This window comes from Carex rostrata, chromosome 1 (genome assembly GCF_964058835.1).
Source record: "Carex rostrata chromosome 1, lpCarRost1.2, whole genome shotgun sequence".
NCBI lineage: Eukaryota > Viridiplantae > Streptophyta > Magnoliopsida > Poales > Cyperaceae > Carex > Carex rostrata.
Window position 1 is genome coordinate 16594479 of NC_135918.1, and position 23279 is coordinate 16617757.

General features: G+C 31.9%; 1 protein-coding gene across 1 annotated transcript; it reads left to right on the forward strand.

The window, feature by feature from the left end:
- Positions 1 to 6232: 6232 nt before the first annotated feature.
- On the forward strand, positions 6233 to 8857 carry LOC144561284 (glycosyltransferase family 92 protein Os08g0121900-like). The gene is made up of 2 exons (XM_078310330.1): positions 6233 to 6571; positions 7112 to 8857. Exons 1-2 carry the CDS (start codon positions 6415 to 6417, stop codon positions 8662 to 8664), a joined length of 1710 nt encoding a protein of 569 aa, XP_078166456.1. The 5' UTR covers positions 6233 to 6414; the 3' UTR covers positions 8665 to 8857.
- Positions 8858 to 23279: the final 14422 nt, after the last annotated feature.

A 23279-nucleotide genomic window follows, 5' to 3' on the forward strand; every position in this document is an offset into this window, starting at 1 on the left:
TCATGACCTCCCACATGGAGATCATGTGTGCATTTGCCACTAGACCAAATACTAATTTTTACGGTCATATTTATTTAAAACTTATGATATATTTGCTTATGCAAAAACAATAGATATGTAAGAATATATTCTTTATGTTTGTTAAAGTGACCCAAAATCCAACAATTTTCTTTTGTGAGGTGGATAAAAACAACATTTTTTTTTAAAGATTTTTCAGGTAATTGGAAAAGTTTTTGTGAATTTTTTTAACAAATAAGAACTTGTTCAAAATTAAGAGCATCTCTATCCCTGAAATTTTATGGATTTCTAACCTGACGTGGTGATTTCTATTTTAGTTTCAAAGATGTTCCCTAGTTTCTTATTTAAAATATATTGGACAATTTTTTTTATTAAGAAACTGTTTCTAAACGACATGCTGAAAAACAATTAGCTCAAATTATTTAGAATACATGATTTCTAATCTATACTCTAAAATTAATTTCAGAAATATGAAGGTTTAAAATTTTTAGAGGTTTTAATTTCTAGAAAATACTTAACAGTTATTTAGAAATTTATTTTAATTGTTGAGATTGAGATGCTCTAACACAAACTTAAATTATAATATATTGTTTAGAAGTTTGAATGTATTTTTGGTGGCAAAAATGAATGAAAAGATGAATGTTCATAATAGGAAATGTTTTAGAGGAAGAATATTTTTGGTATTATTGACAATAAAAGAAAGGTAAATTGAAATTGTTGATACACTAAAGAGAAATAAAGTAGAGAATAAATTTAATATTTTGTTGCTTGTTTTGAAATCAGTACACTAATTTTGCTTAAACAATACAACAATGCAAATAGAGGAAGGTAAAAATTAGAAAATTTTCTAAATACTAAACTTGAAAAAATAGATTGTTTAGTTAAATAATTGGGTCATGATAATTGTCCCCGCACCTCTATCCCTCCATTTATCCCCGCTCTTAAGTTCCATACTGCCTTGGAGACCACAGAAGCTCCAGTTTTGATTTTTTTTCTAAAGTATTAATCTCCATGTACGGAAGTATTTATAACTATAAGGTGAATAATTTGTACATAAATAATTATCTTTCCAACCAAATCTCAAACTACATGAGGGGAGCCATATACGTTTTTAGAGGTGAATTTTTTTCTTCATTTAATATCGTCCATATTTCTGACGATCTATGAGAAATTTTGCAAATCTAAAACCAAGAACATCTTCTACCCAATTTTTTCTTTCAAATGAGATCTATGATGACATATTTTCAGGCTCATCGTCACAAAGTATCTATACCTATACTTACAAATACGTTTTACATATGATACTAGCTGATATCTGAAAGTATTAATATCAAGTATTACAAGTATTTATATCTATGCACTGGAATAATTATACTTAAATGGTCAATTATTTTTGTTAGAGAAATGTTAACGCAGGGATGGGGAAGGTTGATGTGGGGATAGAGAGTCCCCACTACTTCATTTGATGAGGGTTGACGCGGACCATTGAGGACTGAAAAAGGGTGGTCATATCTAGTTATGCATGCAAGTATTAATATTTTATTTTGCAAGGATTAATTTATTATATTTTAGTATTTATACTTATGAAGGTTAACGTAAGATGAGTATGACAACTAGAAAAAAGGACCATATAATTAGTGGGGACCATAGTATAGTATTTTTTTAATGTTGTTGAGAGATAGAGAGGGGACAAGAGTGTGAGAATTATTATAATTATTCTAAATAATTAGCCATAACATTGCGAACTTTTTTTAATTATTTATCTAGTTATGCGGGATTTGGATACTTTGATTTTATTTCAAAAGCATTTTTTTTAGTGATTCTTTTATATATATCAAGATTAATTACGGTCTCTCCACTTGTGTACTTTTTTTACTAAATCATTGGGAAAAGATTTTTTTCCTCCAATCGCTTTCCCCTATCTATCCCCCAAGACTTCTAACTCTATTTCTAACAAACTCTAACGGTTCTCATTCTAACAACTTTTAACATTTTGTCCTTTCTAAACTAGCTTTCTATAAAGCTACGCCATATTTCAAGTAAATTCCCGTGAATTCCAAATTAAAGAAAGGAAAAGAAAAGAAAAAATAGAGATTTCACTACAGCTCAAAACTTCATTCTTTATGTCTAGATAAAAGACAAAAAATCTCTCATCTTCCAATATCCTCCGTCAATCCAGTCAGCACACTACTTTCCTATTAAGAACTCATTAATTATCAAAGTCAAAATCGTAGCCAAGAATCTGATCTAATCCATTTCAAAATCCAAGTCGCGAACTTTGCGATCTGCCTCTATTTCTTGTCCATTTTCATTTCAAAATTCATTCTCTCTTCTCTTCTTCGTTCTCTCTCTTTGTATATATGTATAATCAATCTTGTTACAAACCTATGCGATAGAAGGTTCCAAAAGCCTCTACCGCTCTACGTGTCAATTCCAAACACCCAGAATCCCACAATATAATAAAAAAACAAAAAAAATCATGATAAGAACTGCTCTATGATTTGGAGTAAAAACTCTGGGTCTTATACCTTGCTAAGGAAGCTAATAAATGAAGAGCAGAGAAAGCGGCAGCTTTTGAAATTTTTCAAAAAAGCCCTTTCAATTCTTATATTCAAGGAGGGCTAATTAGAGAGAGAGAAAGTTTAGCGCTAATTTATGGGTTGTACGATGTTGTTAATATTTGTGTTTATTTCATTATGTTATTATTATGTTTTTTGTTATTTTGATTGCTTGATATTTTAGATATGAATAGTTTATATTTTATATATTAATATTTGCGCGCATAAGCATCCATACTTGCATGTAGTTATTTTATAAATATATTAGGCATCTTAGGTATGAATACTTGCATTACGATGAATAAATATTTTCTTGACATGGTATGAATACTTTCCATATTACCTATTAATACAATCAAGCACCAAACTGAGTAATTTGATATTAATACTTTCAAACGTCATCTAGTGCCGCAAGGAAAAAAAAAGGATAGAGAATATGTTAGATACAAACACTTGATACATGAACTATTCACACATGCATGAGGAGTTATGAATACTTACAATACTTGATATTAATATATTAGGTACAAACACTTTAGACATGAATTATTTACACTTGCATTACGATATATGAATACTTACATGACGAGATATGAATACTTGCTCGACGAGATATGAATACTTACACGACTCAGTATTCACAACGATAGATGAATACTTGCATGAGGAGGTATGAATACTTGCACGACGGACAACCCGAAAGTACGTCATTATGGATCTCATTTGAAAGCAAAAATTGCATAGAAGACGTTCATGGTTTTAAATTTGCAAATTTTCTCACAGATCGTCAGAAATATTGGCGAGATTGAACAGAAAAAAAAACCCACCTCTAAAAACATGTAAAAGATGAGTGTGTGATGTGTCCATTTTTTTTTTGAAATACTTGGTATCTTAGGTATGAATGCTTGATAAATTATATATTAACACTTGTGCACATAGGTATCCATCATCTAGTGCCATAATAAAAAAAATTGATATAATTTGTTAGATGCAAACACTTGATACATTAACTATTCGTACTTGCGTGATAATGTATGAATACTTGCAATACTTTATATTAATTTTTTCAGACATTATCCAATGCCATACGAAATTTTTTTTTGATAAAATATGTTAGATACAAACACTTCAGGCATGAACTATTTACACTTGTATTACGAGATATGAATACTTGCATGACGAGGTATGAATACTTGCTCGACGAGAGATGAATACTTACACGACTTGGTATTCACGACGATAGATGAATGCTTGTACGATGGACAACCCGAAAGTATGTCATCATGGATCTCATTTGAAAGAAAAAATTGCATAGAAGACGTTCATGGTTTTAAATTTGCAAATTTTCTCACAGATCGTCAGAAATATTGGCGAGATTGAACAGAGAAAAAAACACACCTCTAAAACTATGTAAAAGATGAGTGTGTGATGTGTCTATTTTTTTTCGAAATACTTGGTATCTTAGGTATGAATACTTGATAAATTATATATTAACACTTGTGCACATAGGTATCCATCATCTAGTGCCATATTTAAAAAAATTGATATAATTTGTTAGATACAAACACTTGATACATTAACTATTCGTACTTGCGTGACGATGTATAAATACTTGCAATAGTTTATATTAATTTTTTCAGACATTATTTACACTTGCATTACGAGATATGAATACTTGCATGACGAGGTATGAATACTTGCTCGACGAGATATGAATATTTACACAACTCGGTATTCACGACGATAGATTAATACTTGCATGAGGAGGTATGAATACTTGCACGACGAATAACCCGAAAGTATGTCATCATGAATCTCATTTGAAAGAGAAAATTGCATAAAAGACGTTCATAATTTTAGATTTGCAAATTTCCTTACAAATTGTTAGAAATATTGACGAGATTAAACAGAGAAAAAAAAAATCCAACTCTAAAAACGTGTAAAAGATGTGTGATGTGTCCATTTTTTTTTCGAAATACTTGGTATCTTAGATATGAATACTTGATATATTATATATTAACACTTGCGCGCATAGGTATCCATATTTGCACCTATCAGTTATAAAATCTATCAAATATTAGGTGGATTCCCAAGTAATTAATGAAGTTCAGTTAGTTAACAGTCCCCACAAGTAGTTATTTACTGGGAGATGAATGAGGAAAATTGAGTGGGGGATAGTTAGTCGATCCCTAAATCATTATCCACTTTAGGCACTAAATAAGGCATTGTCATACATAGAAAAAAAAATTATCCAAAATTATCATTTTATTTATAATACCTTTTCAAATTAGGAAAAAATAATTGCACTTATTTTGACAAGAATTATACAAATATGCAAGGACAAGTCAACTAATATCACTCTTAATTTAGAAGACAACAAATAAAGAATAAAAAAGATGTGCATTTCTAGCTTCATTTGTTAATAATATTTTTCTTAAATTGGCATCATGAAAAATTACCCATATTTGTTCAATTGAAGTATTTAGTACACTAAGTCAATCTCTCTTTAATTACATGGAGTGCGTATTTTTTGAGATATGATCTCAACTTTTGCGTGACCGACATGTACAAAATACGGTGCCTTTTCATGGATAACGCAGGGGTAGTATTTTTTGTGCTTTGAGATTCATGCAGAATTTATTTGAACAGTTGAGATTTTCTAAAAAAAACTCAAAATATTGAGATATCTCAGATGATGCGAATTCAATTACATGTATCAGTATTGGAATACTAATTGAATACACATCCTCCACGGTACTATAAAAAAAAATCGTTTAGAATTAGTGAATATGAACCATTCTTTTAACTTTGCATGAATCTCAAAACCCAAATAATACTGCCTCGGTGCTAGTCTGAATTTCAAACTGTAAAGTGAAGGGAATCTTTTACAAATATTAGAGAGGAGTCAATCCAATAATTAATAAATTAACCAATTCATTAATTAATTAATTAATTAATTAATTGTAGGTAGTAGGCATTTCCTGGAGTGTATTTATCTGGGGAAGGTTATCAGCCCATAGAGAGGTCTATAGAATAGACCGTCTATTCTAGACCCATGACCATGGGGGTCCATGCATGTGGCAGTGTGAACGCCAATAGACTATAACAGGACATCCCATAATCCCATGTAAATAATTGTATATTAATAATTACTACAAGAAAAATTCCTTCTCCTATTGGTTCGCAGCAAACAAGCAAAATCAATTTCGTAAACGGGAAACAAGGAACATCAATATCTCTAAAGTAACTCAAATTTTGTGTTTCGATCTTGACTGTCTGATTAGAGATTACGTCTTTTAATATTCGTGCTCAGGCAGATCGAACGGAAACGATCAATACTTAAAATTTGAGTTACTTTAGTCACAATTCGAGAGGAGATTGAACAAAATAGAAAGAGCTCTGTAGTAGCAGATTCTCTGCAGTATGTCAAAATATAAAATATATTGAAACCGTTCGATCTAATCCGGATCTTTAATAATCGTGTATTGGAAGATCGAACGGTAGTGATCTGAAATCAAACTTTGAGTTACTTTAATATTCATGCATCTGATGATCGGACGGTTTGAATCTAAAATTAAAATTTGTGGTACTTCAGGTAGTATGAATCCGAGAGGAGTGAGAGAGAGAACAAAATAGAAAGAGCTGGGCTAGATCCCGACCCTCTCGCCTTCTTCCCATTTCTAACCACCATTTCTTAAAACCGACACCTCACATCACCATTCTCTCTTTCTCTCACATTTTCTCTCTCCTCTCTCCTCTCTCTCGATGTGGCGAAGACACAGGAGCGAGAGAGGCGAAGGATTTGAATAAGAAAGCGAGGAGTTTTGTAAGAGGAGAAATGAAGGAGAGGAAGAGAAGAGATTTGCATAAAGAAGCTAGTTTTACATCGACCTCCAAAGGAGGAAAAGGCGCGTCTGGCTTCTTTGTCTTGTTTGCTATTTGCTTCTCTGTTTTGGTGCTCACCGTTGGATTATCAAACTTGAGGCTCTATGAAGGTGATATTTCAAATCCAAATGGATGAATTCAAATTTGAAATCTTTTATGAATTCAAGTTGGGTGCTTAATTTGTGAACTTGTTTTTCATTTTGGTGAAATTTTGGTGAAATGGTATAGGTAAAAGTTAGATTCCTTTGGTATAATAAATTAAAGAAACTTTTTCACAATGCTATTGGTATGAAATAAAATTGTTTCTTTTGTTACTGGGAATTAAATTATTAAGTATCCATATAATTGATTTTTATGCACAAATTTCTTTAATTTACTGAAAATGTGTAATTGAATTTTTAAATTGCCACCTTTAGAGATTGTTTTCGAGTATTGATAGTGATCCATAGAATTGATTTTGCCATTTAAGCCAAATAAAACAAATTTTGATGAAAATTGATATGCCACTACCAGTGGAGATACCAGCACGAAATTTTGCACTAAAATTGGTACCTGTAACCAGTGCTTAATCAGTATTGTACCTTGACATTTGGTACTGACATCACATCTACTAACATTATTTTTTTCATTTGCTGTCCATTTCCTGTCAGTTTTCCATCCAGTATTACTCTCCGCATGGCCAACGACAGAATCAAGGGTTATCTCTACCGACCCATCTAACCCGTTATCTTATTCCCAAAACACTAACCTTAACTCAATCCGAGTCAACCATGCAGTGCTCCTTCCTGACCAGATACTCCTAGTCACAAACCACGACTCGCTCCTCTCGATCCCTAACCCCGACTTGTTGAAATGCCAATACACCCCTCCGGCTTCTTCTCACTCTTCCTCTCTTTCTCTCTCCACCAAATCCAAACTTAACTTACCTCCTCTATCTCTTTCCACCTCTCTTGTACGCTGCCCCTTGGGCCCACAAGGTGTCTCCCTCTCTCTATCCACGTCTCCTCATTCTCTCCACCGGCCTTACCAATGGGACCATCTTGCTTATGCCGCTTTGTTTGACCCGCTTGACAATTCAACAGTAGTCTTTGCAAAGGGATTCAACCTCAAGTCGGCTCGGGTTTCAGATCCGACCCGGTATCAGTGTGTTTTCGGCCAGGATTTGACAAATCCAAAGCACCTCATCTCTTCTCCTGCCATAACTGCTGCACAAGAAATTTTTCGGTGCAAGACTCCCTTACGGGTTCTAACCCGTTACCTGCACAACAAAATTGACTTGCCATTGGTATCTATCAAAACCAAAGCCCGGCCCGAAATTACACTTCCATCAGTAGCCCGGCCTGAAATCCTCAAACCGTACCAAAAAACCCGCAAGAAAAAGAAGAAGCATTCAATGTGTGTTTGCACAATGGTGAGAAACCAAGCAAGGTTTCTCCGCGAATGGGTCATGTACCATTCACGGGTCGGTGTTCAAAGGTGGTTAATCTATGACAACAACAGCGAAGACAAAATTGAACAGGTCGTAAACTCCTTAAGCCGGTCAAATTACAATATTACCCTCCACCCATGGCCATGGGTCAAGACCCAAGAAGCCGGGTTCGCACATTGTGCTCTCCGCGCACGTGCCGAGTGCAAATGGGTCGGGTTTATAGATGTTGACGAATTTTTCTACTTCCCAAATGACCTAACAATAAAAGACGTGTTAAAAAACTACACTAACCAGCCGTGGGTCGGCGAGTTACGTACTGATTGCCATAATTTCGGCCCATCGGGTCATAAAAAGGCCCCGAATAAAGGTGTTACGGTCGGTTACACATGCCGATCGATTGCACCTGAGAGGCACAAGTCCATAATCCGACCTGAAGCCTTAAACAAGTCTCTTATAAACGTGGTGCACCATTTCCATCTAAGAGAGGGGATGACATCGGTCAATGTCGGTCAAGGCGTAATGTTGATAAACCATTACAAATACCAAGCTTGGGAGGTGTTCAAGGAGAAATTTTATAGACGGGTCGCGACTTACGTGGCGGATTGGCGGGATGAAGAGAATGTTGGGTCCAAGGACCGTGCACCCGGTCTAGGTACAAAGCCGGTTGAGCCGCCTGATTGGCCGCACCGGTTTTGCGAGGTCAATGACACTGGTTTGAGGGATTGGGTTGTCAGAGTATTTAAAAACCCTGAAACTGGATTACTGCCTTGGTAGTTTGGTTTAATTTAGCATTGCCACAGTTACAGGAATTTGGTTTCCTTTTTTTTTTTTTTTTTTTTGTAACTATGACATAGAGGCGATTCAATCATTCTTTTGTAGATAAAAAGGAATATATAGCATTCAGTCTTACCTTTCAAAATGAAGTTTGTTAAGAGAAAGAGAATGTTGGAGAAATTTCAAATGTCAATTTTTGTTACTTTTTCTAGTTATGTTTATTCTCATATTATCTTTGTTTCTTTCTCTCTCCTTACCTCTGCAGTTCATGTTCTTTTTTGATAATTCATGCACAAATGTAAGATTGTAAGGATATTCAGTGTTAATATGGAATTATAGAGGGAGATATATGAAAAGTTCCTTCATGCCATTGAATTGAGGGAATGTCAAGTTGCATTAATCAAAGGCTTATCTGTAGTAGATGTCAGAAATCCAAAAGACAGATGTTACACCTCACTTGATGTGAACCTTTAGGGGTACTTTGGTCTTTTTAAAGGCAAAATATGCTTTAAAAAATGCCAAATATACCCAAAGTGGATTTTTAAAGGTGCAATCCTTCTATTTTGACCTTATGTAATGTTAAAGATGTATATAAAGAGAATTGCTTTAACAAAATTCTCTTACAATAAAAGATAAAGAGCATTGCTTTTTATGTACTATGCAAGATTGATGCCAAAGAATCAAATATTGTATGTAAGTAATTAAACAAAGTACAATTTTCAATCTCACATAGTTTAAAATATAGCAATTTTTTTACTGTCAAATCATTTAAAATCTTTGTTTTCTTCTACCAACTAAATTTTTTAGTACAACAATGAATCTTGTAATATATATATATAACAGCACTGCACATGGAGAGATATAATTTGTCTAACAAATGATTAGAGAATATATATATATAAAAAAAAACTTATCTTATCTTTGACAATCGTATGTTTACCAATCTCAATCAGAAAGGATGGATCATATCAATTTCTGTGTAATTAGATATGCGTTATCAATATATCATGACTGCAATTTACAATTTGCAATTAATATTGTAAAAAGGAACTTTGTGGAGGGTATTTATGCAAATTTCAGATGGGTTTCATTTATCCTTTTTGCCACAGCCTGTCATAACCTTTCTAATTAATTTAAAATTTGAGACAGCAGTACTTGTCTTGATTTTGATTTATGAATTATGAGGCCTTATTTCTCACTAAAATCCAAACCAAATGTACAAAACAGAAGCATAAAAAAGAGAGCTTTTAGAGTAAAAAAGGGAAAGCTGTAGAATCTTCTATTTATCTCCTAGCTTTATTTATTATAAAAAAAATGGGGCTGATTGTGCCCTCCACAATGAAACCAAATTTTATCTAAGAAAAGTTATTGTGATTTTTAGTTCTCTTAAAAATTCTCCAAGTAAACATTTTTTCTCTAGCTACTTCAATGTGTAGCTAGATTCAAAGAGGTTGTGATTTTCTTTTCTTAATAAATAATATGTATTACATACAAAATTTAGTTCAAAATTAATATGAATAATATCAAATGGAATACATTAAAAAAAATCAATATATGATGACAAAATAAATTAATTACTTTCATGATTGAATTAGGTATTTTTGGCCATACAATTAAACTGAAAATAATTAATGGCTAATCTTACCATTAAAAATGATTGATGAATTGACATGTCTTAGAGACTCTAACGTTTGAACCACCTTTAAAAAGGTATCAATTACACATTGCTGTCATAATATTTAAGACCTAATAGTTGCATTAATATAACTATAGTCTCTAATAAAGGCGTCAATCAATAATGAAATTAACTTGATGAAAAATTAAAAAATAAGTAAAGCAATTAGTATTGTAAAGAATACATTAACATTCATCAATGTCCACAACAATTAGTATTTATGGCAACTTATTTTTGGTCACTAAATTTATAAAAAAAATGACTCTAATTTAATTTGTTATTTGCTCTTGTATTTTTATTTTTAAAATAAAAATAAGAATAACTGAACAAGGGGAGGCAAGGGATGACTTGAATTAGGTGGCAAGAATTGATAGGTTGCTTCAAGGCAGAATGATATTAGAAATTTGGAATAGAATTTGGAAGGAATGAATGGGGGCAAACAAGTTGGTTTAGCTGTTTATTCTCTTTCTCTCTCCTCTCTCTCTCTCTTTTTTAGAAACTTACAGCAGCTGTCAGGGTACCTTTCTCTCTTATCAGTCCTTGTTGAAAACATTATAGGGGCAATTATATAAGAGGACGGTTCAAATGCCTTCATTTTTTGTGCCTATGTTATGTCTTCATTTTTTAAACTTTAAAAGTGAAAATAAAACCGTTAGATGTGATCTATGTTATTTTCTCTATATACTCATAAAAAATATCGCATTTCAATTTTGTTTTTATGTGAATTAATAAGTTGAAAAATCAACATCTAAAAATTATCCACATTAGTACGTTTTTTAAAAGCTTTTGATGACAACTAAAATAAAATTGAAATGTCATAATTTTTTATGAGCACATAGAGAAAATGATCTAGATCATATCTAACGTTTTATTTTAATTTTTAAGTTTTAAATTTTGAGTTATTAAAGTTTTAAAAAATGAATTTGAACCCTCCTCATTATATTATATAACTAATTAAAAAAAATATGCAAGCTCTGTAACTAATAAACAACGCTGTAAACCTTTTTCTATTATTTTCTAATTAAAAATGTTGGTGTTGGCAATATTTTTTTTTTTTTTAAATAATAGGGTAAGTCAACCTATATATATATATCCACTGACTCTTTAAAAAAAAAGTGATAATGGGTACTTACTACATTGATAGAATACACGATTTCGTATTCATATTCTTAATTGAAATTATATTTATTTGTACTTTAATGCTTATATTGGATAATTATAGAATACATCTAGTTAGTGGTACAATATTCATATAATATATTGAAATACAGTGTTCCAACTAAAATAAAACCATTGTAGATGTGCTTTGAATTATTTGGATAGAGCATATATATGAAATTTTAGTCAATTTAAAATTAAACTGACTATCAGTCATAAAACCATTAAAAACATTCGGACAAAATTTAAATTATTTAATAGAAGATAAAATCTCTACCCATGCAGTTGTCTAAATTTCAATATTTTAGTTTTCTAATTTTAAACATTTTTCACAATATATCAAATAATTTAGATAAAAATTACATATAGGACTTGAACTACCATTATTTATTTGGGTTAACAATAAACATATAAATCGTAGTCAGAAAAATTAATAATTGACATAACCCAGTTCTAATATAAGTGGCAAATAAGTAAATATATTACCTTTAACTAATAGCAATAGTATGGAAATTTTTTATTTATGGAAATTTTTTATTTATAGAAATTATAAAATTCGGATGTACATAAATCGAAAGAGTACCTCGTTTATTTCAAATATAGTAAGATCAGACTCAATGAGTCTGATCCATAGATATTTTCTTTTAAAAAAGTACATAGAGAATTTGCCAAAAAAAGAAAAGAAATTATGGATCAGACTCAATGAGTTCGATCCATAAAATGGTTGATTTTTTGTGACACAAAACACTTTGTATTTATGGATACAAAGGGTTTTGTGCCATAAAAAATCAATTAGAAAATTTATGGATCGGACTCAATGATTCCGATCCATAAAGGGTTTATTTTCTGCGGACAAAATATTCTGTATTCGTAGAAAATCAATGGTTACAGAAGATTTTGTGCCGTAGAAAATCAATCCCTTTATGGATCGGAATCATTGAGTCTGATCTATAAATTTTTCTTTTTCCCTCTACCATAGTTAAAAAAAAAATCTATGGATCGGACTCAATAAATCCGATCTTACTATATTTGATACAAACGAGATACTCTTTCTATTTTTGTACGTCATAATTTTATAATTTCTATAAATAAAATTTTTTCCAATAGTATCCTAAACATAATGAAAATTTTATATTCCTTTCTTTCATTTTATTTATTTTTATATAAATTACTACTTAAATAATACTATACCAAAAGGTTCCATAGACTAACTCACAGTCATTAATTTAAACATTATTTTATTAAAAAAAGTAAATTAAAAAATATCACACATGATTTTGTATTTATTAACTATTCTACAAAATTACAGGTACGAAATATCCATTATGCATATATACTCTTATCTAGTAACCTAAAGAAAATTATTTAACTAATCTATTGTACCCTCACCAAACAAGTAAACAAACAAAGAACAAGATATCAGTACTTATAATGTAGTACCAATTAGATAATTACATAAACAAAATTAATTCATTGAAATTCTTATTTTTGTGTTGTTTAATTTAGGTTTTGTAATTCAACCGATTCATTTGTTATATATTTACTATAATACAAAACTATTATATTGCACTTCGTACCAACTAGTTGGTTTGTTAAATGAGTAAGGTTAGGTAATCAAGCTCTATATATTTCACCTAAAAAATTGTCATATAGTTTGAAATAATCATTATTGTTCCATATTTATTAATTGTTGTGTTTATTTTATTAGTAGATTAAGGGGTAAGTAGTTGTTGCAAAAATCGAATCCACCAAAATAGCATTTTATTATTATTTTTTTCCTTTTTTTAACGTTTCGATCATGCTTATAATTAATAAAACTAAAATTAAAAATTTGAACGCAAACGCATAATAACAATAATATAATATTTAAACCTAGAGATATGTATTTAATTTTCTTTTGGACTGTTTGGGAATGCTTTAAGGGATATTATTTATGTTTTGAATTGTCCGATGTATATATTTTTTCCGTTCTTATATGATGATAATATAAAATCTGTGTTCTTTAAAACTACTTTCATAAAAAAAAAAAACACATCAAAGATTAAAATGTCATCATTTGAATTTAATTAAATTACTTTTACCGCTAATGTATACATGTAAGAATTAAGATAGCAGAAATTGTTCAGGTCGGGCCTAGTTATATGGGCCTATTAAAGCCCATTAATTTTAATACAGGCCCGATCAGTGTAAGCTTCAACATATGATAAATTGGGCCCGACTAACAACCCAAAAAGGTTTTGTTTTCAAATTATTCAATTTGTACGGCTATCAGAAGCTAACATTGATTAATTATGAATCATATAAAATAGTGGTGGGAAATCAATGCACTAAAATATTAAAAGTATGAAATGTGTGGTAGTTACGATTGTTTAGTTACATGAATTAATTGTTTTTTTTTCATGGATTACTCATTTCTCCGATTATATATAGAGATTTTGTTAACCATGGGTTTTTCATTTTTCATTTGTTAACATTAAACTTGCAACTATATTGACTCTAAAGTACATGAATCGTATGCAATAAAGTTGTTGAAATGAATTATGTTATTGGAGGAAACCAAAATGAATTATTAAAAATTATCAATTTTAGTTTAAAAAAAAGGATAATTTGAATAATTCGGACCAAGTAAAAAGCAATTCCTAGCGAATTTCCAGCAATAGAGATCAATGGAGAATAATGTTGTACATTCTTCAAACCAAGATAATCGGATCCTCCTCTGCACCAAGAAAATTCAATTTGTTAACAAGAAAGAGTACGACAAGTGCCACAAATTGATTGAAAGAACCCTAGCTAGGCAACAACAAAGTCAGTTGCATCAACACAATAGAGATGTTGCAAATTCTACATGAAGTAGAGGGGTACATGAAAAGGATTAGCCTCTGGGGTTTGGCTAACAATCTCAGAAGCAGTAAAACATAAATCTGCTTTATGGTCGAATTTCTCTCCACGCTCCAATTCGATTGACATCACAATGTAACATACAAATCAGTTTGTCAGTTGAATCATATTTCTGATTCTTACTCCAAAACTTGGCAATTACAATAATTTGGGAACCTATACAACTTAAACTTATAATTTGGGAACCTATACACCTTTATATATAAGTTGATTTCTTTCAAGCCATATTGTCCATAACACAGCTCCCCTAATAAGTTCAACCAGATTTGGGTCTTTCATTGGAATACAACACCTATTCCACAATTCATTTATAGTAGTGCATTGAAACAAAAAGCCATTATGAATAGAAATCCAATGGAAGTATTTATACCAAGAGAATGAGTGTCCAGAGGAGTTTCAATTTTTGTTTTACTAGTATCTGGTTCATTTTTCATTTTTACATTTATTCTTGTTTTATGCTACTAGTTACCAGTATCCCGTTTACCAGTAACCATATTACTTATGTAGTAATTGGTTTTTATTAATTTTTCTTTCTTTTTGAAGACTCAAGCCTCTTGAGTTCTTAATTGAATGCTTTGTAACCAGGTTTTAGTTTGAAACCTGAACTTGTAGTTTTATCCCACCAATATATAAATAAGGACTAGATCTTTATTTTTACCAAAAAAAAAAGCATTGATTTGTAGCACTGCTTTTGACAACATGCTTCAGACATAATTAAAACCATGTCAACACAACAAAAATAATCAATAAAAGCAAAACAATGAAACTGACTTTGTTTAGCTGGACAGAAAGTTCTATTCTAGTTATGAGCATGCCTCTTAGAGTTACATTTCTTAGTAAGCAACTTCATGAATACTTTACCATCCTCCCCCAAATGGAGATTTTTGAAATAAGCATTGCGGTAATTACCGTCTGCATTACACGTAGCAGCTTTGATCCGCAATCTTTCCTTTACCGTCCTCTTGTGAAACCAGTATATTTATCCTAGAAAATTTGGGAAGATAATTACAAAAAAGGCTGCAATTGACAAGAAACCTAGCCACTTTGCATCACATAAATAAGACTAATTTGTTGCATTCCCTGCAAATCTCAGCCATAGTAAAGCAACTCCAACTAGTTATCCAAAATTTTGTCCAGCAGTTGAAAGCTAACATTCTTGTCTAATGGAGCTGACACAAAGCATACCAAGGCCAATCTAATTTTATAAACCAAAGAGGATTTAAATTGGCCACATTCCCTCACAGTAGCTTGATCACTGGATTGGACTATGTATAGTATGAACTACGAACTTATTCACTTCTATTTTCAGCCTTGTAAATAAAAATTGCTATATAAGTACAATTAATTTAATAAAAAAAAGACTATTATGTAGGACTAATTTAGAAAAAAAAATAGTGCAAAAGATTTTTGAATCTTTAGTTAATTTAATAGGGCTAGACCATAGTACTCTAAAGACTCGTGAGCCGTGAACAACAAACTAACAATAGAACAAATTAAGAGGAACAATTATGATTAGCAATATAATTATAAAACCAAACATGTACTCTGGTTGTTACGTTGTTGTTGTTTTTTTTATTTTTTATTATTGTCTAATGGTTTGACATAAAGCAGGAATTATTCAAAACTTTTTAAAGAAACTAAAAAGAACAAAAAGTGAAAATAAAACATAAAATACTAAATAATAAAATTGAGAACCAGTTTAACCAAAAATAATTTAAATAAAAAGGTTATTCACCTCATGAACAAGTTTTAGTGATTCCAAAACAGAATAATTATGGAGCATTCTTATGACAGCTTCAAAATTATGCTCGCTTAAGCAAATAGTCATAACCAAGTGCTTCAATTTAGAAAATTTTGGCACATCTTTTCCTGATTCCAACAAAACAACAATTGGGTAGTTCTCATCCTGTACAAATCACACTCATGTCAAGAATATCAAAGTAAATCAACCAATAATTGTACCATACATCACCATGTAAGTATATATATAAAGCTACCGTACCACATATGCATATCAGACATAGCATAACACCCCACTTTAAAATTGAAAAAATGCAATCAACTGATAGGTCCAAATACACAAATCTAAACAATGAGTTGCAGAAAGAAAAAATAACAGACGTGCAGAAAATAATAATTATGAGGGGTAAAGTTTTACCTTATTCTCCTTTAAATGCAAGCTTAGCTCTTCCACATGTGAGATGCAATTCAACATACTAGCAACAACATTGACATCTCTCTCAAAAAACTCGTAAAGGTTAATTACAACTTTTCTCAACAAAGGAATCTCTCCATGGATGTGAAACACACAGTAACACACTTCGAAAGCTCTGCTTTATTTCCAAATGAAGTGACTTCAATGAAGGAAGAGATAACTGTACTTTATTAATTTGTGACCATAAGACACCAATAATCAGTTTGAGTTTTCTGATTGTTTGAGAGGAAAGGCTAATATTCTGATACACATCACTTAAATGAAGATATAAATCTTCCAAGGAACACAATTCAGAGAGAAGTTACTTCAGTTTGGCTGGGTCAATCGTATCTAACCTAAGTGAAAGGCTTCTCAGGCAGGTTAAAGTAATTTTACAGGGAAAACTAAGTTGAAAATTTAATTATATGAGCAGATAAGCAATCAAGGGAGAGGTACTTGAGAGAGTTAATGGTGAAGATAATGGGAACAATAGAGAAAAATCTTGAACACTTGCAACCTTTGATGGTAAGGTGGCGCAAGTTGAGGGAATGGGCCTTGGCAAGCAAGTAAGAATAATATGTGGCATTTTGGTTACAGCGAGAGACCTCCAAGTGCAAGCTGTGGAGGGGGAGGGAGGGTTTTCGTCTGAAGAGCACACGTTTGGCCATGGCAGTGAAGTTTTCAGGTTGGGGGTCATAGAGATTGTGGCTAATGAGAGCAAGGGAAGGAGAGGCCTCCCAAAGATAGCGAAAGCGGCTGCAGAGAACGGAGGTGCGAGCGTTGATGTGAGTGGGGAGGAATGAGAGGATTGTGATCAGCAAAGCGTCAGGAAGATTAGAAAGGTGATCGATTGGGTCAGACTCTTTCGGAGAGTTTGCCATGGCAGCTGCCTGGAGAAACATTTCTACATGGGTCAAATATGGGCAAAGAACATACTAAGTTTAGAAGTTCAGTGCTCATGAACAGCTTAATTTTAGTAAATATAATATATGGACTGAAATTAAATTAATGTTATAAGTTCGAATTTTCTATGATAATGGTTAAAAGTATGAACTAACAATAATATTAAAAGTTAATTACACAGAATATATAGTTAGAAACTATATATGACTTTGTTTTTTACACAAATTTAATACAAGGCTTCTAAAGTTTCAATATGGAAAAAAACCATTAACAACAAATATTTGGAGATCTCAAAGTGAACTAACTGTCCATTTAAATTTAGAGAAATGTCAACTTAAAATATAATTTTTTTTCTTTTGAGTAAAGTTGGAGATTAAGTCACCCAACTATTTAATCTCCTTGTTATTATAACAAAAGATTTCTCCAATCTGAATTTCGAATCCATGACCTCTCATATAAAGACCATATGCTCTTGTCACTCGACCACATGCTATATAGTTCTTAACTTAAAATATAATTAAGATTAGACAAAGTTGTGGACAGGGGCCTTCTGCTTTAAATGGCATAGACAGCGGTGAAGTCTTAAGATGGAACGGAGGGCTTGGGTACTGGTAAAAGTGTAATCATGTTTTTGGTTTTGTTTTGGTTACTATGTAGTATGTACTCTGCTTCTGGTTACAGTTTTTCTGGTCATTTGGGTAGATGAACTTAGTATATGGATGTGCTGTTATGTTTTGTTGGTAGAAATTTGCAGGATGTCATGATGTATGTTTTTGCTTTTGCTATTGTACTTAAGGGACTTGGTACCAGTGGATTGGTACCAGTACCCTAAAACAGTGTAGGTTTCTTTTAATGGAAATTGGCGGGTTATCCACTTTCTTAAAAAAAAATTTAGAAAAAGCTTCTGAAGTATTGTCAAATTTGCAAAATAATTTAAGGACAATTATGAACTATATTTGTGTAAATCTACTGTCTTAGAAATTTAAGATATTTGCACTATAGTAACCAAAACTACTAGGCGAACAAATTCATAGATATTAAAAATTAAGGGAAATGTCTCTTTCTTTCATGTCTCATCGTGCCTTATATTATTTATCTCCATTTTTAAAGTCAAAACAGTTAATCTAAAACGCTCTACATGATATCCATATTAAAATGTGCTTGGAAGCTAAATTGTATACTTTTTTTTGGAATTTTTGACACTTTTTTCTAAAATAGGTACAAAATCTCTGTTTTTAAAGAGTGATTTTGTACCTACCTACAAAAAATAGCAAAACTAAATACAAAAAAAATATAAAAGTTGGTTTCCAAATAATCTCCGTTTTCAAATGAACATTGTTAATATCTTTAATATAGTGGAGTATTCTGGTCGGACCTATCTATGTGAGCCCATTAAAGCCCATTCGTATAATAAGGCCCAATTTACCACATCAAGATTTAAAATAAATGTAAGCTTAGCCCATATGATAAATTGGACTTGAGACTAACAATCATGATCTTCGTCTTTTTTATATCGTTTCCTAATTATTCTATTTCCTCCTATCAAAAGTTAACGTTGATTAATTATGAAGCATGTAAAATCGTTTTAACTTATCTTTGTCGTTATGCACTCTTGCAAAAGGAATTAACTTTCTATGGAAGGCGTAACATATAGTGGTTTGGTATTGTGTTGGATTTGGAGTGGTCTTCCTATTGGTTTACCTCAAGTTAGGAGTCTGTTAACATCTCCTAGTTGAGTCAGTTCCAATTCAACTTAATTATTTTGATTTTCAAAAAAATTGAATCAGATCGAACTAAAATCAAGTTGAGTTGGACGATATATGGATACAGCTACAATATAGATTTACAAAAGGTGGTGTCTCTGTTACATAGATTGGAAAGCTGGTACACAACTAAACACGGAGGTCAATCCTTAATTAATTAATTCTTCATATAATTTACACTAAACGGTTTGCCTATTATATTTCGAAATAATTAATTTTTTTTTTTACTCCTTTATGTTTTAGAGAGTCAATTGTTTAGTGTAAATTAATTAATTTTTACAAGAATTTTTACAAGAACATGCAAATTATTGTCGGTCTCAAAGTGAGATTAATGCATGTCTCCAAGTTCTAAGTGGGTAGTCGGTCTCAAAGTGCGTGGGACCATTTAAATGTTCCAGTTATGATATCGTTCATCAAAAAGTTTATTTTCTTCTTTTTTATGTTATGTATTGAAAGGAGTGAAGTGCAGCTTCTTATTATGTTGAGGTTTATGTTATTCATATATTTGGTTGAGGTCTAAAATTAAGTCATGAAGGAAGCTTTTTCTTATATATTTAAGTTGTACTTGTTACTAATTAAAGTCATGACGTAAGTTGTTAGTAGTAGAACCCTCAAATTTCACTAAATTTGCATGAGAGCCCTCAAAACTTGTGAGTTAATCATTTCTCGAGTATGATATACTTAATTGTATCCGTCTTTCAATGAGCTCAAGTTACTTAATCATTGGTCCGAGATCCATATATAAACATCCCAAATTAATTGAAGTATTTCATGTGACACTAATCACTTGAGCCCCGGACCACTTCTCTTTCCATTCTCTGGCAGAGTGGCGCCACCTTTTTTTTTTTTTTCCTTTACCTATGTTTCTTAGAATTTGTATTAATTTTATGGTTTGGTTTAATTAATTTTCTTATTTAGTATTTGTATCTTACAATTCATGACTCAATTATCCGAGAATTAATTAATTATTTGTTATGTATATCCGTATTCATAGATTATTATCTGTATATGTATCTGTTTTAGATATATTTAGTTTTAAACTTTGACATATGTTTACTATATGTATTCATATTAGTATTTGCTCATTGAAAAACAGATCAAAATTTAATATAGCATTATCCGCTCTGAATTCACTGTCTACACCTCTAAATTAGGATCTATATATAGTTTTCTTCACTACAATATTTTTATTTTTAAACATGTAATGATGAAAAAATGACCAAATAAATGTGTGTGGTATATCCATCTAATTAGATAGTTGAGATTGTATTGGTCGGGCCGACTTACAACACAAAATTTATGTATTGGGCAAGTATAAGCGTGGTCTTAATTGGTCTCAAAAGGTGTTTTCAGATCATTCATTTTGGATTTCTATCAAAAGCTAACTTTGATTACTTATGAAGCATATAAAAGGTAAAAACAGAGTCCTTGTGAGAATTTAAGTGCGGTGCATGTTAAATTGCTGCGCTGGTGGTGAGAAATCAATGTACCTAGTGAAACAGTAAAAGTATGAAAGATGTGGTAAATTACATGAATTAGCGGCTTGTTCATAAATTACTCATTTCTTCTTATGATATATAGAGATTTTATATTAGTAAGTTTCCAATTTTTTTTTTCTTAACATTAAACTCGCAACTGTATCATTGAAATGTAATTGAATTTTACAAAATATACAAATTATTGAAGTAAATTATATGTCATTGGATGAAGCCAAAATAACTTATACCAATTATTAAAATAACAATTATCTTGCATTGAACTTACCAGTTTATAATCTATTAGAACAATAATTAAGACATTTACTAAAACAAATCACAATGTAAGTATTTAATTTCAATCATGAAACAATCATGACAATCATGACACAAATTCATTACACAAAAAAGTTTTATTTCTAGTATAAGGTAAATCGTTTGAATGTAGAATTTTTTGAGTGGTTAAAAAAGAAGGGTGTCCTAGGCAAGCGTGTCAAATGTCGATGAAAGTGCGTTCACCAAAGAGAGCTTGCGGCTTTATTTGAATAGGTAATAAGTAGAGACCATTGTCAATCTTGACTTGGAAAAAAGTCTTTATAGTGCGGTGGTTCTTAATTACACAATTATTAGAAAGAAACTAAATGAGTATGAAATTGTCCTTCAATAGTTTAGATAGACTCACAAGATTTTTGGTAAAAGAGGGAACAAATAAAACATCATTTAAAGAGATTTTGTAATTTGAAAATTGTAAAATAGAGGAGCTAATGTGACACATATTCATACCAGCACCATTACCAATTTGTAGCTTGTCTATGCCCTCATATGACAAGAAGGAAGAGAGGTTGTTCAAGTCATTTGTGACATGATGAATCGCACCCGAGTCAAGGTAACAATTGGGTCCCGAAGAAAAGTTGGCGGTGTGAGCACTATTTGCTTGAATTGGTGGTGCAAGCTTGGCTAGATGAGCTTGCAAACACATGATGGGTCTGTTTTTGATAATTGACCAGATTAGATCTATAGCAACAAGTTTGGGCCTGGTGATCCTTTTTGAAACAGATTTGACAAATAGTGTCTCTGTCAGGGTTGGGCCTAGAAGGTCTTTGAGTGGCAAGATCTGTTCTTGAGCCATTGGGCCTGTTCTGAGAAGGGTCACCTCTAGAGTGTTGCTACCTTTGATGAAATCCACCACGCTAGCGACCTCTACCGGGGGGGGGGGGGGGAGGAATAGAAGAATTATAGTCCAACTGCTGAGAGAGAAGAAGGCGGGCCTCATGGCTGTAGATGAGAGCGGTAAGGTCAGCGACTAAGCGAGACGGTGCAGTTTGAACGGCGTTCACGAGAGAATCAAACTTAGAACCTAAGCCTTGAAGGATGTACATCTGAAGATCATTGTCAGAGATCAGCTCTCCAATGAAAGCGAGCTCGTCAGCCATCATTAGAAGTTTTTGAATATACTCCAGGCAAGAAGATCCACCCTTGAAGGTGTTTTGAAGCTTTCACCAGAGTTCTGACAACCACTCCCTAGACGTGGCAGAGAAGGAACGCTGAAGAATCTGCCATAGCTTAGACGAAGTCTTGGGATAGACGACCTGAGCAAGAATCTCGCGAGTAATAGATGAACGGAGTCAGCTTAGTAGTCCCCCAAATCTAGAGTGTTTTGGTTTATTTTTTTTGTCTATGCTATAAATATTTTTTTTTGGCTATTTTTATGATATTTTAAAAAGGAACTTTGTGTGTGTGTGTGTGTGTGTGTGGGGGGGGGGGGGGGGGGGGGGGGGGGGGGGGGGCGTATTTATGCAAATTTCAGATTGGTTTCATTTCTCCTTTTTGCCACAGCCTGTCATAACCTTTCTAATTAATTTAAAATTCGAGACAGCATTACTTGTCTTGATTCTGATTTATGAATTATGAGGCCTTATTTCTCACTAAAATCCAAACCAAAAGTACAAAACAGAAGCATAAAAAATATAACTTTTAGAGTGAAAAAGGGAAAGGTATAGAATCTTCTATATTTATCTCCTGGCTGTTTTTATTATTTGAAAAAATGGGGCTGATAGTGCCCTCCACAATGAAACCAAATTTTTTTCTAAGAAAAGTAATTGTGATTTGTAGGTTTCTCTAAAAATTCTCCGACTACACATTTTTTTTTTCTCTAGCCAGTTCAATGTGTACCTAGTTTCAAAGAGGTTGTGATTTGCTTTTACCAATAATAGAATTAGGTATATTTTGAACATTGATAAACATCATTAGTAAAAATTAAATAATTTTTGGCCATACAACTAAATTTGAAAATAATTAATGGCTAATCTTACATGTAAAAATGATTGATGAATTGACATGTCTTAGAGACTTTAACGTTTGAACCACACCTTTATAAGGTATCAACTGCACATTGCTGTCATAATATTTAAAAGCTAGCTAATAGTTGCAATAATATAGCTATAGTGTTTCTTATAAAGGCGTCAATCAATAATGAAACTAACTTGATCAAAAAAAAAAATTAAAGCAATTAGTATTGTAAAGAATACATTAACATTCATCAATGTCCA

Coding starts and splice junctions, on each gene's coding strand:
- LOC144561284 (XM_078310330.1), top strand. CDS start 6,415: ATGAAGGAGAGGAAGAGAAGAGATTTGCATAAAGAAGCTAGTTTTACA. Junction 6,572..7,111: donor AAACTTGAGGCTCTATGAAG/GTGATATTTCAA, acceptor ATTTCCTGTCAG/TTTTCCATCCAGTATTACTC.